Genomic DNA, 16,375 nt, shown 5'->3' on the forward strand with positions numbered 1-16,375 from the left:
AAAAGGAAACACCTTTTTCCCATGCTGAAATCTTAAAATTTGAGAAACTTCTGGTGTGACAATGCATATTTCCCTCCTCTCTGTTGTGTAAGTATCATGTGAGAGACAAAATATCTGTGTCAGATTGAGTCACATGCGATAAATGAATACCCTCCATGATCATGTTTGTTGTAGGAGTAATGATGCGTTTGTTGACTCACTTGCTGCTCTTGTTGTCTAATGGGGCCGGAAACATTGCGTTGCGCCTGCATCATTTGCTGCTGGATTTGTAAACGCTGGTATGCCTGAAAGAAAAAAGCAGAAGTACCACACAATTAGGTAATGTGCATTGTTAGAAGGAAAGAATATAACAAAGTATGGTAGAGTAGTAAAATTTTAACAATTCTGGTTCTAATTTCTATTGTGATTTTAATTTGCACAATTTAAGTTTTTCTTGTCAACACTTAAATTCAAAATCTAAGTCTTTTTTGGGTTGTGTGCTTAGTGTCTTCTCTTTTTACTGGTATAGATGCATGCATATTGCAAACAATCTACCAACACTTATTTAAGCATGTGCTACCCAAAAAAATACACAAGTATAGAAGGACTCTGACTCACCATTTGCAGTTGCTGAAGTTGGTACAAGAGAGTCATTTGTTGAGGGTTTATTGGTGAGGTTAAAAGTGCAGGATTCAGACCAATGTTTTTTGCTGCAAACTGCAAGAGCTGTGCTTGGACCTTGAGGGAAAGGGAAGGCAAAGCAGTGGGATGGCATATTAATCATTGCAAATCACAGCAACTGTTCAAGAGCAGCTTCTGCCAAAGTAAAACAAGCTACTACGCATGTGTGCAAGGAAAAGGGTCTGCCAAAGGAGGTTAGTTATTTTTGGGGAACCAAACAATATTTGTTACAAACTATTTGTTCCAGTAGACGTCACAGTATATCTGTACGTCTTAAATGTGAAGACAGCATGCAATTAAACCTGTGGTTTAAATTCTTGTCAAGTATCAAAATAATAATTTTAATACAAATCTCACTGTCACATAATGTTCCCTGGTTTTTGCAAAATTAGTGTACTTAGGCAGACAGCTTTCCAATACAATACAATACAATAAGTTTATTTATAACTTTATTTATCCCCGAAGGGAAATTCAATTTGGTTCAAATTCAAATTCCATTGGTCTGTATCAGTTTTATTGGTAAATGATTATGTTTATGTGCATGTGTATCAACCTGAGGGGAGAGAAACTGAGGCACTTGAGCACGTAGACTAGGCTGGGAGGAGCTGAGAGGTGGCACTGGTGGCTGAGGAGGCTGCTGCTGCATGGCCCGGGTTTGTGCTGCTCCACTACTGCCAAACATTCCACTGGGTATCTATAAGAAAATTTGATAAAGATTAGGCCTTCTTCTACACCTCCATGCACAATTACACTGCTGAGAGCTTTTTCATGCTTTATTTACTGAGGAGCTAAGCCAATGAATCAAAAAGATGTGCATTCCCTGTCTCACAAAAGTAGCAGAGTACTTTAAATTTAAGGCTGAGAGACTGAACTCAAAATGTGCAGTCTTTATCAAATTAATGGGCTAATTCAGTGCTTGAATTGAATGTGCTTGAATTGGACAAGGAAGAACTTTTTAAGAGTTCTCAGAAGCCTAGTGTGTGTTCATGATACTTTCCCTCCAACTCTAAAAGGAATGTCTAAAACACTGTTTATAAGCATTGACCCTCAAGGTTAAACTTCGCACTAAACCCCATACATTCATTTAACACCAGCTAAAAGGAGCTAGCTCTTTCACAGTGAAATTCTGACTATAACAATTCAAATCACAACACGCAGCCTGTGAAAGGCAGACAAGTCTGCATTCTTCTTTTTGATTTGTCAGAGAGATATTTTTATTTAGTGGAAAAGGAACCAGCTAACAGCGCTTTTGATTGGGGATTCAAGGACACACAATAGTTACAGGGCCAGATCTGCCTCAGGGGGTTGATATTTGATAGTGCGAACTATCTGATTTCAACAGACACTTAAGGCAAGGTCACACACGTTTATGTGCACACTAGAAAAGATGAGAGCATGTTGGTGAAGAGGTGTATGCAAAAGCAATTTATATATTGTGAATATCTTTTCACATGCACACCTAAATCAAATGTGAACCTACTTATTCAAATATGTTTGTTTTGAATTCGCTGTTATAAACAAAGCCTGTTAATAAAATAAATTTTACACAGACCAGCGAAAGAATTTGCTCAGAGTATTCTTCTTAAAAAGTATCTCAACACACACTAACCACTAAAATTTTTACTTTTTTTGTTATAATTAGGTAAAAAAAAGGTATTTCAGTGCTTTTCTTGTAGACTTGCAATGTTTATCTTTCTATTTTTCAGGAAATAAAAATAACACTATATGAAATACTGGTGAATTTGTGTTAAACTGTACCATCAAATATTTCTGTTAAATTCTGTGATAGTGTCACATTATTTGTTTGTTACCTGTCTGTTGTTCAAGTTTTGCATGGCCAGCCCCGGGTTGCCCTGTCCCAGACCCTGCCCAGGAAGGTTACTGTTGGCCAGGGGGAGCTTCAGGCTGGGGGAAGGCAGAAACGGTGATGGAGGGTTGTCATCTGACAGAACACCATCCTGGACCAGACAAGGAATAGAGATTAAAGGGTTAAAGGAATATAAAAACCCATTTAATTCTGATATACAGTGCTTAACAAATTTATTAGACCACCCTAACCCTAACCAAAGTAAGGTTTATGCCACAGCTGCCCTAAATGAACAGCAGTGGTAATTACCAAAATCATTTTTTATGTTTCTGCAATGGTTAATACACCAATATGTAGAAGCTCTTTAACCCAAATGATATTTTTAATGCTAAAATATAATTATTATTGTTACCCATGAATTTTTAAATTTACTGATGTACAAAAAAACTGAAAAATAGTAAAGCACATTAAAATTTCTTGATTAATATGTCAAATTATAGTTATTTACTTGCATTCCTGAACAGAAAAATGAGTTTAAGTGGTTGAATGTTATGCTTGAATAATTTCTGACTTCTCAGAGAAGCTCAGTGAGCTGGCTCAAATTTGGGTGAATTCAGTTTAAAATCCCTCATTCCTGTTCAAAATGATAAAACGTGGAGAGCTCACTGAAAATGAAAGAGTCCGCATTAAAGCACTTTATGATGCTGGATGGTCTTTGAGACAAATATGACAGGTGGTCTAATAAATTTGTTAAGCACTGTATATCACACCATGATTTCTATCATTGTACAGAGATCAGGAATAATCAGACTGTGAAAGACACCTGTTTACTTTAACATCTATTTAAAGTAATTGTGACAATTCCTTTTCTACATCTATGCAGCCACTCACTCAATGCTAAACAGATGTGCAGACAGATTGTGAGTTAGCTGCATATTTTCTTACCTTGTCAAGAAAGGTGTTACGGTCAGAGGGGTCTTTGGAGAGTGCTGAGGGCCGACACACCAGGGGCTTGTTCATACCATTACTGTAATCAGTCATGCCCATTCCCCGCTTGTCCAGGTCCGTCTTCTTCTCCAACAGTGCACCTAAAAGCACAAATGAGTGAGCTAAATTACCTATAATGTCAAGACAAGTGCATAAACTGTGCCACTAAATTCATTTGTATATGCATTCTATAAAATTTTAGATTTTGCAATGGCATTATGTTTAAGAGGACATACTGTCTACCAAAATATTCTATTTAACTCACTCATAGCCTGGTCGAGGTTCATGTTGTTGCTCTTCAAAGCCTCCTCAGCAGGGTCTCTCTGTAACATATGGATAGCATCAAAATGTCACTGACTTTTTTGCTGAAGTGCTAAAAATAGCCTTTAACCTCATTTTTAAACTGTTGTACCTAGTTATATTTAAACTAAAATGATCAACCCCTTTGTCTTCAGTTGTAGTGTATAGCGAAGTCAGTCTAAGAATTTAAAACTGAGGTCCATTTTTATTAATTTTGTCATAAACCTCCTATAAAAGGTTCCACTGAAAAGAAAGCTTCCCCATGTGTCACTATCAAAACTACTTATTTATATACAAAGCCTCCTTACCGGAAAGCCCATGTCAGTGAGCTGTTTGATGAGACGATTCATGATCCACATCTCATCTGGCTTGTTGACAATCTTCCCCTGATAAAACAGAAGTAAAATATTAAATTTTGGCTTAATATGTTTTTCCCCACTTTAACACCTTCTGATAGGTTTCACAAAGAAACATAGCCCCACCTTGATCGGGGCCTTCTTGGGTCCATTTCCCCAGGAGTTGCAAGAAGAGTTGCTCTCCTGGGAGGTGGGGCTGTTCCACATGTCCCCATCCTCAGTGTCCCATTGGCCAGTAGACATTCCCATCTCTTCTCCTCCACTTCCCCAGCCATCTTGCATAGGTTTGGGGCCTGCCAAAGGGATACAGTAACATAAAATATTGAAAACATTTTTCTTTTTTTAAAAATTGATAATAAAATATCTGGTAGTTCACATAAACCATGTTTTGGGTATTCTCAGCAGACATGATACTAACCCTTTTCAGAGGGAAAAGTAATTCTATATCTGACCACTTGGTGCCACTGTTAGCATTTGTTGCCTTTCCTCTCTTAACCTTCCTCTATCATTTCAGATATTTCAAACCATTGGCCCAAACAGCCAAGACCTACTGAGGCATGGAATTGCTTTAATCCTGGCTGTACTCCAGCAGCACAAAGAAAAATCCTTCAGAATTGCTACAAATGGTACAGGTCTGAATAAACTTCCTTTTTCTGTTTCCCTAACTTAAGTGAGGCAGTGCACACACGGTGGGAATTGCCATCAATCAGTGTTTTACAGGCAATATAGTCCCACTTAATACAACCCAGATCTCAAATCCTTTCAGGTCAAGGTTATAGTAATGTTCATTGCTGAAAGAAAAAAAAAACTGACAGTATACCAATCCAAGGCCACTGAATCAGTAATGATAATGAATGTCAAGGGAGTTTACCATTTTTGGTTTTGTGTGGGCTTGGACTTGCCTTATACAAAGGCAGATCTGAAACTAATTCAGTAAATAAACTGCTAATGGCACTGTGCCACAGTCTGCAGCAGAAAAGCAGCCATAAGTGATGTGTGAATTTGATCAGCAGTGGATGAATATTTTCCAACATTTTGCTAAAAACCCCTTCAGGGAAATGTTGAGCTATACAAGTAAAAACCTTCCCATTACAGAGATCATGCATCACTGTAACAAGATTAATGCGTTGGTGTTACCTGGCTTGCAGGGTGCAGGACCTGGGGGTCCATTGGCCCTGCCATAGGGTCCAGAGGGCTCATGGCCACCATCTCCCCATCCTCCAACCCCCCCTGGGGGTTTGCCCCAGGCAGAGGTACCATTGTCTACAGCTGATGTTGGAGCTGCTGGCTCTCCCCAAGCAGGCTCCGACTTGGGTTGGACACTGGGAAGCTCTCCCCAACCTGGAGAAAGAGGTTAAAAAAGTTCACTACAATTAAATCTTTATTAACATTTCATTTTTGTTATTTTCAATGCTAAAAAACAGAAAAAAATCAATTTATATTAGCACTAATTTATAACAGTTTTTTCTTAGAGAGTCTGCGTCTTAGGTTTATGTTATTGCTAATGCAATGTAAAAGACAAACAGCAGGGGGCAATGTTCTCATTCACAAAATTAGAGGAATATTTGCATTACCACTCTGCCATGTATATAGGCATGGCCTTTGTCCTTGAGAGATTTGTTTGAATGACTGCATCACCTATTTAAGCATACTTAAGGATGCATGACCATTAGGACACACCCTATACTTCTGATACTTTCTGCTTGATAGCCACTTTTCCAGTTAAGCATTACTGTAATGAATTTAGGTACATTTGTATCTGTGAAAAAACATTAGTTGAGAGCATTGTCTTTCTCAGTACTTCCTTTTCAAGACAGACTCTTAAGCATCACACTGTACTAAAAAATCAAAATACTTACACAAATATATTTCTTCTACTTTAAGTCAGACCTATGGAAAATACAATCACACAGGAATAATGAGGTACCTGGGTTGGCGATCGGAGGTCTTCCCTGGGGGCCCACACCTGGGTGTGAGGTGCCATTGTTGGGTGACCCATTGTTGTTCCCATGGTGTTGCATGTGAGTTGGCGGTTGGCCATGATGGGGATGGTGGTGCATATGGTGAGTGTGATGGTGATTGTTGTTGCCAGGGACAACAGAGTGATTGTTGTTGTTATTGTTGGGGATAATTACTCCACCATTCTTAGCTGCAGGTGGGCCACTGTTGCCTGGGTTATTGTTGGGATTGTTGCGATCCCACATGTTGACAGTCTTGTTGTAGGCATTGGGATCACCCCAGGTGGATGTTCCGTCATCAATCTCCATCTTTCTGCGGATGGAAGGAGGGGAGGGCTCTTCCCAGCCAGTGGGCTCCATGTTCTGGTCCTGTTTGCTAGTGTTGCCCCAGCCAGAAGAACTCTGCTTTACAGAGCCAGGGCCACCCCATGAACCAATGCTGCCACCTCCTCCACTGCCAGTACTACTGCTGCTGCTTTCTTGGGGCTTGGTGGAGCCCCAGCTACCCTGTACTGGCCCGTTGGAGTGTGGGCTTTCACCCCAGCTGCTATTATTCACAGTAGGAGCAGGCTTACCCCAGCCACCACTTCTGTTTCCTCCCCTGGGGCTTTCCTTCCATCCACTACTTCCTCCATTCCCTCCTTCACCTTCCCACATGCTGCTGGATGATCCATTGTTCTTAACCTCTGGCTCTCCCCAGTCCCCTGTGCTGGAACCATTAGAACTGCCATTACTGTTGCCCCAACCATGGGAGCTTTTAGGAGTCTCTCCCCAGCTGGTAGGCTGGCTTTTTGACATGCCATCATCCCAACTTGGAGACTTATTCTCAGAACCCCAGGATGCTGTGTTCCCACTTCTAGGACCATTGGATGACACAGCATCTCCCCATCCCCCACTAGTGCCATTCTGGGCTTTGCTTACAGTCTGTGGGGGTTCCCCCCATCCTGATCCAGAGTGGATTTGCTGAGGTGGAGGGGGGCCCCAGCCAGATGATGATCCTTCGCTGTCGTTTCTACCTCCAGACCCTGGCCTCTGATTGGGGCCAATGTTTGGATTGATGGTACCTCCATTAGTGGATGATGGTCCACCATTGGAACTGGAGCCTCCTAAGGTGTCTGAGCTGCTGTTGCTTTTCCCATCGTCAGAGTTGGCTTCTTCCATCTCCCAAACAGTGTGCTGGCGGATGGGGGTCTGTCCCCAACCTGAATTACTCAGCACCCTTGGATCCAGGTCTTGACGGGGTACAATAGGGGAAAAATCCATGCTGGAGGATCTATCTTTGTGTTGGGATCGACCTTCACTGCTGTCCCCACTACCCTCACTTGCAGGGGCTGTTCCAGACTGCATGCCCCATGCATTAAGTTGCTGCTCTTGGCCTGAGCCAGAACTACCAGCTTCTACCGAGTCCCAGCCTTTAGATGCATCTCCGCCACTTGAGGATTTCCCCCAGTCACCCCAGCCACCACTTCCACTACTCCCACCACCACTGCCTTGACGACCCCAAGCAGAAAGGCCTCCAGAAGGAGTTGAGTCCCAGCCTGAGTCCTTGGGAGAGTCAGCTGCCTTAGTTTCTCCACTTCCCCATACAGAGCTGCCTGTTGTGTCCCCATTGAGCTGGGATGATTCAGTAGGTGACTGGCCTCCCCAGCCAGTCACCCCATGGATAGGGCTCATAGGCTCCTGAGTTTGCTGCTGCTGCTTAGTGTGGTTTGGTCCATCAGTGTTAAGGTTAGCAGGTTCCATTTTGAAGGACAAGCTTGTGTTGGTTGAAGGGTGCTGTTGATCATTTTCATTAGCACTTATCATACTAACCCAACCGCCCCCACCGTTATCTGCACCTCCAAGGCTCATGTTTCCATTTCCATTAATACCTGGTGGGAGGGATGGGGAGTTTGAAATCCCATTAGAGCCAACACCACCACCATCATGGCCCAGAACAGGCCAGGCTGATGGATTGGCATTGGGATTGAGGTTCAAGTTAAAATTGGGTGAGCCCCAGCTACTGGGCCCTCCAACTCGGCCACTATTCATACCATCTTGTTTCCCATCAGAACCCCAGCCTCTATTACCACCTAATGCGTTAGCTGACCCAGGTCCCGTCATCATTGTATTGTTAGGTTTGAGTGAGGGGTAGTGGGCCTGCTGGCCTGCGGCACCTGTGGCCATACTCAGATAACTACTACTACTGGTGGTAGTGACAGTACTGTTGTCTTGGTTAGAGCAAGCCGAGCCCAAGGGGCATTCTGGTGCTGCAGGGTGGCTGGGGTCACTGCTGCGGCTGATTGAGGGCCAAGCTTCTGTGTCACTTCTGTCAATAATCAGTTTGTCCCAGCTGTTGGCACTGGAGGGGCTGTCAACTTGCAAAGAGCTTCCCCAATGAGAGGTCTCATACTGGGCAGCAGGGCCACTCTGGGGGGATATGTCTAAAAAGAAGAAGGGAGAGAGAGGAGAGAAAAGTTAAGACAAAAAGGAACACAGGACTACAAGATGGAAGGATGAAAAGACAATCAGAAAGACAGTGCAGAAAATCAAGCAACTAAGAAGAATAAATGTAGTATAGCAAAAGAATGAAGAAGAGGTAGGAAATTGAGGGCTGAGAGGAGAAGGATTACTTTGGGATAGACTAAAAAAACATCATGTATAACATTCCATGTTTGTACCCTGGACCAGTTCTGTTTTCTTGGTTGGTTAATGCTGGCTATCAGACTTGGCGGGATGAGATGGTCACACACTTGCATGTTCCACAATCCAACACATAATCAGAATGCACAGCCAAGCGTGTTACATGTCATATCAGCTATGGCATATCCATATATCCTTGCCTCGGTGCAGTCAGCCAAACAGAAACAGGGAAATGGAGCTCTCTCCTCTCTCCCTTCAGTCCTCTTCACTTTTTAACTCAACTTCCTTTTCCACTTCTCTTTCCAACTTGTTCTTCTTACCTCACTGTCTTATCCCTTACTTCCTTTATTTTCTATTTGCCATTATTTATTACCCCTCCCCCTTCCCACCTTTCCCCTCTACGTCCATTTCTCCTCCCTCACTTTCTGCCCCCACCTGTTTCCTCACCCTGCAATTTCTCCCTCTCTCCCCTCTGCTCTCTGCTAACACCCAGCAGTGAGAGGCCCATCAGTCTCCATCGTGGCTTCACTAGCTGGGGCTGTGAAGGGAAGCCCAAGTGGAACGACGCTCATTTATTGGAATGAAACCAGGACGCCTTCTCATCCATCACTCCCTACGCTCCACCGGGCCTACTCCTCCTCCAACTGCTCTGCACTAAGAAACCACAAAACACTTCCTCCAGGCTTGTGGGATTGTGTGTGTGCTGACCTCTCCATACCGGCATATACCCTGTGAGCTTGCATGTGTATACTTCCAGATCCAGTTTTTTATAAAAATCTGGTCGCCCTTGTCCTTTTATTCACAAGCCCTAGAGCATGATATACACATTCAGCATTGCGTTACTAAAGGCAGAGTATTCCCAGCAACTCTCTATTTAACATGGTATGCACTTTACACATAAGCAATTTCATTAGTTGCAAAGCATCCCTTCAGAGGGGGAACTAATAATAGACTGATTTGATGCTGTAAAGGGGTAATCAATCAGTGGGAGGCAGCTAATCAATAATCTTATTAATGCTAGTGGGTGAAAACAGGGAGGATATTGATCTAGCATGCAAACATCCTGACCACTAGACCAGCCTCATGTGATGGGCTAAAAACCAATGAGAGCTGCAAGTAATCTCTACGGCGGGGAGAGGGAATGAAGTAGGAAATAAATTCAGAAACTCTTGGAGGAGAAAGGAAAAATAAATAGCCATAATAAAATGGCTAAATGTGTACACCAAAGTTAGATATGTGGCTGTGGATGCTTTCCAATATTTAGTTAAATTGGATGTTGAAGTAGGGCAAGAAAATTCATGCAGGTTGAGCTCTATAGTACATGCTCCATTGCACACATGATATCTATGAAAATATGCATGTGAATTAAGCTTTAGAAATTACCTAGCGTATTAATATAAACAAAGAGCTTTGCCAGGTGAGCACAAGAAAAACATTTTCAACAAGCATTAGGAAAAAATAAAGCATCTGGCTAACCTACTCAGTTGCTTCAAAAAGTGTGGCTCACAAACCTCTAACTTTAAGACTTTCTAAAATATCTGTCTGGTTTAGGGCTACCTTACCTTCTATTACTCTGTCATTGGTTTCCATCAGATTGTTGGCAATTTCTATAAAAGCAACAAGTTATCAATTTTATGATAAAGATCCAGTGGGCAAACAATCCAGTAAGATGAGAAAAAAGTCCATTTGTTTGAAGTGTGAAGAGATAAAACACACATACGGACAAATACTAGCTGATATGTGGCTTTAAGATACTGCGCAACATAACAGAGTGGCTGCTAATGCAATTTTGCCTGAACACACTTATCTCAACTCCCCAGGCACCCTTATCGCACAGGGTCGTCAGACTGATGGTATACACACAAACACACACACAAGCTGAAACTGTGCTTGCGATCAGTGGAATGAACAAAAACACATCACAGTGAAGTGACTGCTTACAACAGATGTAACACAACCAGTTTCCAGAGGAAAGTTTGAGTTTGAATTAAAAAGAAGCAGGAAGGCATCAGTATAAGACACTGACAGAACTATTTTTCTGTTTTGTCCCAGCATCATCAATGCTAGCTTTTTAGCAGAGTGCCATTTTATCAGACATTTGGCCAAGAATCTCAGTGGCGTCAGCCTTGTAATGTTTTATTAAACCTCTCAACCTTCAAGAGTATTTTTCTCTCCTTCTGTCTTTATACAGTTTACCCATATTGTTCTTACTAAGCATTGGTATAGGATAACTACTAGTTTAATCAAAGACTACAAAGCTTCCAACTTTAAATCACTACAATCACAGACATGCAGGGGTGAAAAAAGTACATGAATATTGTACTTAAGTAAAAGTACAGTTACTCTGGTTAAAATCTACTCAGGTAAAAGTAAAGGTCTATAAATTTACTCAAGTTCAGTTTAAGTACTGAGTAGATACTGAGTAGTAGTTGTACAGAAGAATATGGTCTTTCCTAATTGGAAATAACTTCCAAACACAGGTCGCCACCAGGTGTTTCAGGTAAAGTCACACCTCTATGGCAAAATAAGATACCACAGCTATTTTGGAGTGTGATGTGGAATCAGTCACTCACTATCAGGGATGCATGATATAGGATTTTTGCAGATATACAATATCAGATATTCACTGATTATTTTTAGCCGATGCTAATATCAATATCAATATTTAAATGAAGTTCAGACCTGGAATTTCAGTCCTTAAAACACACAATTTCAAGTTTTAGGATAAAGAAACGGAAAGATTTCAGTTCTTAAAACACACTTTTAAAGTGGAAGGAATGATGGTGGATAAAGTAAAAACTTCAGCTAAAGTAGGCCTGCTGATGCAGCCTAAAACCCAAACTTACTTGTCTGTAAAGACAATACCTACAGCTGATATAGTCAGATTTTAAAGCCAAAATACCAGTTGTCAAAGTTGGCAAAAATGTTCATACCTGCTAATACTGTTAATTCACTTTTAAGTTAATACCTGCCAATACCGATATAATGCTGATAATGTTGTGCATCCCTACTTCCTATGGGCTACTGTGTGGTCAACAGAGGTGGAAAAAATACAAGAGTATCTTACTCAAGTAAAAGTACAGTTACTTTGATTAAAACTGTCTTAAGTAAGTAAAATTACTGATTTCTAAAATACCCCCAAAAAGCTAATCAATTGCATTACTCTGAGTATATGTAATTATTGCCTTCCCAGCTCTCCAGACATAAAACACATCACATACCAAATCTCAAACAATAATTTCCCCTGTTTTATAATGGAAAAAAATACCAGTGGTAGGGATGGAGTCTGTGAGGATAGACACAGTGGTAGAATACCAGAGTGCTTACAAATAACTGTGCAATGATGGAAAACTGCACATATATAGTTTCAAAATTTCTGTGGAAAGTGACCAAATCTAATAGCACAATCTTTGCAGAACTGATACCATACTGCTACCACAGAACTGAGTTATGTATCAGACTTAGGGGTCATTTGTGTCCCCCACATGCACGGTTGATAGCAAAAGTATGTTCCACATCAACAAAAAATGACTATTGTGAACTCCACAAAATGACTATTATGTAATCAAGTCAATATTAGACAAGATTGGATTATACGCTATAGGTCCTGATGATGCCATTTTCCCCCTTTATAAATATGAATGTGTGTGCAGGTGTGTACTAATGCAAAACAGCCTTGTACTATTCTTACACCTCAGCATCTCTCCATTGTTCCCCCTTTTAATCCACCCCAGACATTCCAACAGAAAGGGGGGGCAAGCCGAATATGAAAAACAAAGAAAATGGGACAATTATTTCCATCCACCTTTTGCAATCATGTGTCAGTAATGTGGTGCTGCTTTCATTCAGGTAGCAATTAAGAGAGCAGGCTCTGATAACTCTGTGGATGAAAAGGGTCAAAAAATAAAAAACACGGGGCCCCTCTTTGGCTGCTCTCTCCTCCAAGGAGCAGGGCTTCCTGTTTGAATTTATGTTCAGGTCCATGAGAGAAGATGCTGTCCAGCTCTCTTAACCGAGATTGGAGTACAGGAGAGAAAAAAGGGGCCTTTTAATAAGCATACCAGCAACTTGTGTTGAAAAATGACATTAAACAACAACAACACTGTGAAGCTGTGATTCTAGCTTGCTAGAGTTGAAGCAGAGAAAAACACAAGATGAGCTTCTGATAATGAGACAAGCTGCCATCACAGAAATGGGCAGGTAGCCAAGAATTAAATGCCTCCCCTCCCCTATGAACAAAATCAAAGGCAGGGTGACAGAAAGAGAGAGGGATGGATGTAGAGAAGAGACTAGGGGGAGGGGATGGCAATCACAGTGTCAAGGGAAAAGAAACAGGGGCCGTGACAGAGAAAGCATCAGCAAACCAAGAGAGATGGCATGGAAATAACAAAATTCTTTGGTTTGACAGTGAGCTAAATACTAAGATTGTATTTTTCTCAGAGCACACTGTGGAGTGACACAGCACCAGAACCAGAGCAGGAGGGGGCATTTAGTAGTCTTTTGTACCCAAATAGACCTTCTCCATCTCACTTTGAGGGGTGCTTTATGCCTACTTGGATCAAAGAAGGCATGTACATGTTTTTTCCAGGAGCGGTGAGGAAAAGAAAGACTGAGGTAATGGTCGCAGGAGGGTTTAAAAAGCTCATAATTTACGTCTGTTTACCTCTGCTGAGAGGGGAGAGAAAATAGGAGAGCAAGGCCATGGTGACTTCTCCGGTTTCCCTGACAGAGGCTGGATTAATGAAGCCACTAGGGGGTTCTCTCACTTCTGTGTATGTGAGTGTGTCACAGCCTGAGCACATGGGGCAATCTACACCTCCCTGGCTTCATTAAGACCAAGCAGTGTTGTGATTATATGAGGTTTTAAAAAATACAAATTGTGATTTATGGGGTAGTTATTTTTATATCTTGTTTAAGATCATCTCATGCTATGTCTGAAGATTTCAAAAGATATTATATAAGGAATGTGTCGTTTTAAATGAGGAAAACTTAAAACAACTCCATATTTAGACACATTTTTGACTCACTGAGCGGACAATCACACCCTATTTGCCATCTACACAAAGATTTAAAACAAGTAAGACATACTTCAAAATCCAACTGCATTACCTTTATATCAAAAAGGACTTAAATGAAAAGGCCAAGTGTTTCAGCAGCACCCAGCAGAGTGCCTTCTGGCTCTGTCTGGGTGTCTAGCAAACAGCTGTTGGGTGGCAGTTCCCACAGTCTTAAGAGACCCCCACTCCAGCACCTGCTACTGAGGAGAGCTTGTCTGGACGGCTGCTGGCTGCTCTGGACTACTTAATGGTCCCCAGTCAGCTGGAGAGACGGAGGTGACACAAAGGGAGGGAGTAAGGGACAGGAGGTCTCTGTCTGGCCTTGGTGACAATTAGATGGGATCTGGAGAGCAAAGGCTATGTGGGAGTGGTGTGAATGCACTTGAAATAAGAGGGGGTTGCCTTCCAGACTTCGGGGTGGTGTGTGTAGATGGCCTACTGGAATGTTAAACGGTACACTAGAACAAATTTAATATGAAATCAAAGTGAAATTTCTTAGCCACATGTGTGTAAAGTAACCAAAAAAGTATGTCACTTGCATTTAACCTCCTGGGGACATCTACCCACTGCTGGCTTATAAACTACAATGTTTGTGTATGTGTCCGTGCTTGTGTGTGTTTTCCCCTTTAACTCTGAGCCAGCTGGCCTGTAAGGCAGACACAGATCTGAGAGGACACAACTAGGTCAGGCTCATGTGTTTCTTACTGCTGCAGAGCACATCTATGTGCATGTGTTTGCATGTGCACCAAAGTACTTCAATATCTAACGGAAGGAACAATCACATCATCACATCCCTCTGGGCCACCATTGCCTCACCAGTAGGGTCAGGAATGTGTCCTCAAAACAGAGTTCATACCTCACTTGTAGTTACCCTGAGGAAGAAAATGCTGCAACTTTACTTTCTGGCAGGAAAAATAAAATACTGCTTGAGCAAAGTTGTAGAGACTCAAGTTTAGAGAAAGCTTTTAAGTATTCTACTTGGATGCGCATAGTGTGAGTAGGGCCCTATGATTTCCATGTTCACAGAATTGCACGGAAATTGACTTCACTGACTGAAATTCTGTTTTTGTGAGAAAGAAGGACGTATGTCTGGCAAAAATATTCCGTGGGGCATTAATGTGTGGAACAATCACTTAGCAAATACGCGTTAGCATTAAACATGCAGGTCCGATCTAAGACAGGCAGACAAACAGAAGTGTATGGAGCAAGAGATGAGGAGAAGACCGGTACAGAAAGGAGCCGAACAATGCAGCATCACACTGCATGGACTGTTATGTATTATGAGGGTAAAGACAAGTTCAAGTAACAGGTTGACTCTGTATCATTTACCCAAATGTTACCTTCTTATTAAGTTCCCATCATTCTGTGCTTGAAAGAACAGAAGGATTTCTGCATTCAAATTATAAACATCAGTCAGGACCCAGAGCACTCAAACCCATACAATTTTTAATGAATGTTGGAAATACTTTCCTGTTAACTTGAGCATCATTAGTTTATGGTAGGGTTGTCCAAACTGCAGCATATCATTAAATCAAATGAATTAAATACATTTAAGGTTATTTCAGTTTAATTAGTGGAAATTTTATTCACTCATTCAAACAGAACACAATTTGTGAAAAATTAAAAGGGTGTTTATAGGGTTCTACTGCTGGGAAAAAAAATATTCCATGTTAAGTGTTTTTACACGGTTGAGTTGGCTGTAAAACTTGGTTGAACTGAAAATTAATAGTTGGGCAAAAATTTAAGTAATGCATAACTGAGGTGTCCTGTTGGGACACGATTCAGTTCACATTACTATGAACACGACCACTACAGCTGGGTCGGGTATTATGGTTTTGAGTAAATTAAATAATGTGTTTTTCCTCAAGGTCTTACACAGAAAAAGTATTGAGGTTTTATATAAATAAAGCAGAGGCTTTGGCAGAGTTAGTCTACTTAAAATGCCTACTCTCTGCGTTATGAATTCCAGAGTCATTGCAACTACAGGGCTAGTAGCTTGAGGCTATTGGCTGAGCAGCCAGGAAAGGACGGGCTATGAAGGGGAAGTCCTTGGGAAAGAATGAAAGGAGAATGGGATAGAATCCCAGCCAACAGCTAACTTTGCCACAGGCTGTGTTGTACTGGGAGGCCCCTGGGAAAACCAGGGCGATGAGAAGGCCAAACATGAAAATCAACGCAGCACTAGGACAATAATAAGGACATTATAGGTTAATACACTCAACCCGAGGAGCTTATCATGTCTCCAGCCAAAAGAAGAAACATATTCTTTTAAATCTAAAGGCTTAGAGGCATTTCTTCTCATGAGTGAGTTAGGCCTGCAGCCAAATTTAGATCCCATCCCATAGCTGAAGAGGCTGCTCACTGACAAACTAATGTAGAAAATAGCATCTTATACAGCAGACGTAAAATAAAACAATCAAAATTCCTGTTCTTTGTGTAATACTTATTGAAAAGAACAACTCTGCAACAGGCACAAAGATGCTCTTAAAAAACTGACAGAAAGATCCTAGTTTATGGCTACTGATATCCTACTTTTGTCTGATGTTCTGATTGATAAAATAACTTTAACTTCACATGGACAAGGGCCAGTTACCTCTGTGATGTAGAGGCCTTAAGTTTGCTGTCTAG

At 41.5% G+C, this 16,375-nt stretch overlaps 1 protein-coding gene across 7 annotated transcripts in view; it reads right to left on the reverse strand.

The window, feature by feature from the left end:
* tnrc6c2 (trinucleotide repeat containing adaptor 6C2) overlaps positions 1-16,375 on the reverse strand; it is a 202,204-nt gene that overhangs the window by 15,328 nt on the left and 170,501 nt on the right. For 6 of the 7 annotated variants that reach the window (XM_041784524.1, XM_041784523.1, XM_041784530.1 and 3 more), the window contains 10 exons: positions 6,038-8,491; positions 5,248-5,451; positions 4,237-4,403; positions 4,063-4,140; positions 3,720-3,777; positions 3,413-3,555; positions 2,472-2,618; positions 1,214-1,354; positions 598-717; positions 201-284 (listed from right to left, as the gene is read on the reverse strand). In XM_041784524.1, coding sequence (XP_041640458.1) covers positions 201-284; positions 598-717; positions 1,214-1,354; positions 2,472-2,618; positions 3,413-3,555; positions 3,720-3,777; positions 4,063-4,140; positions 4,237-4,403; positions 5,248-5,451; positions 6,038-8,491 — 3,596 coding nt within the window. Of the gene's footprint in view, positions 1-200; positions 285-597; positions 718-1,213; positions 1,355-2,471; positions 2,619-3,412; positions 3,556-3,719; positions 3,778-4,062; positions 4,141-4,236; positions 4,404-5,247; positions 5,452-6,037; positions 8,492-10,252; positions 10,298-16,375 lie in introns of all 7 variants that reach the window. The other variant, XM_041784527.1, reaches the window with a different exon arrangement.

This window comes from Cheilinus undulatus, linkage group 4, assembly GCF_018320785.1.
Source record: "Cheilinus undulatus linkage group 4, ASM1832078v1, whole genome shotgun sequence".
In the NCBI taxonomy this organism is placed as follows: Eukaryota; Metazoa; Chordata; class Actinopteri; order Labriformes; family Labridae; genus Cheilinus; species Cheilinus undulatus.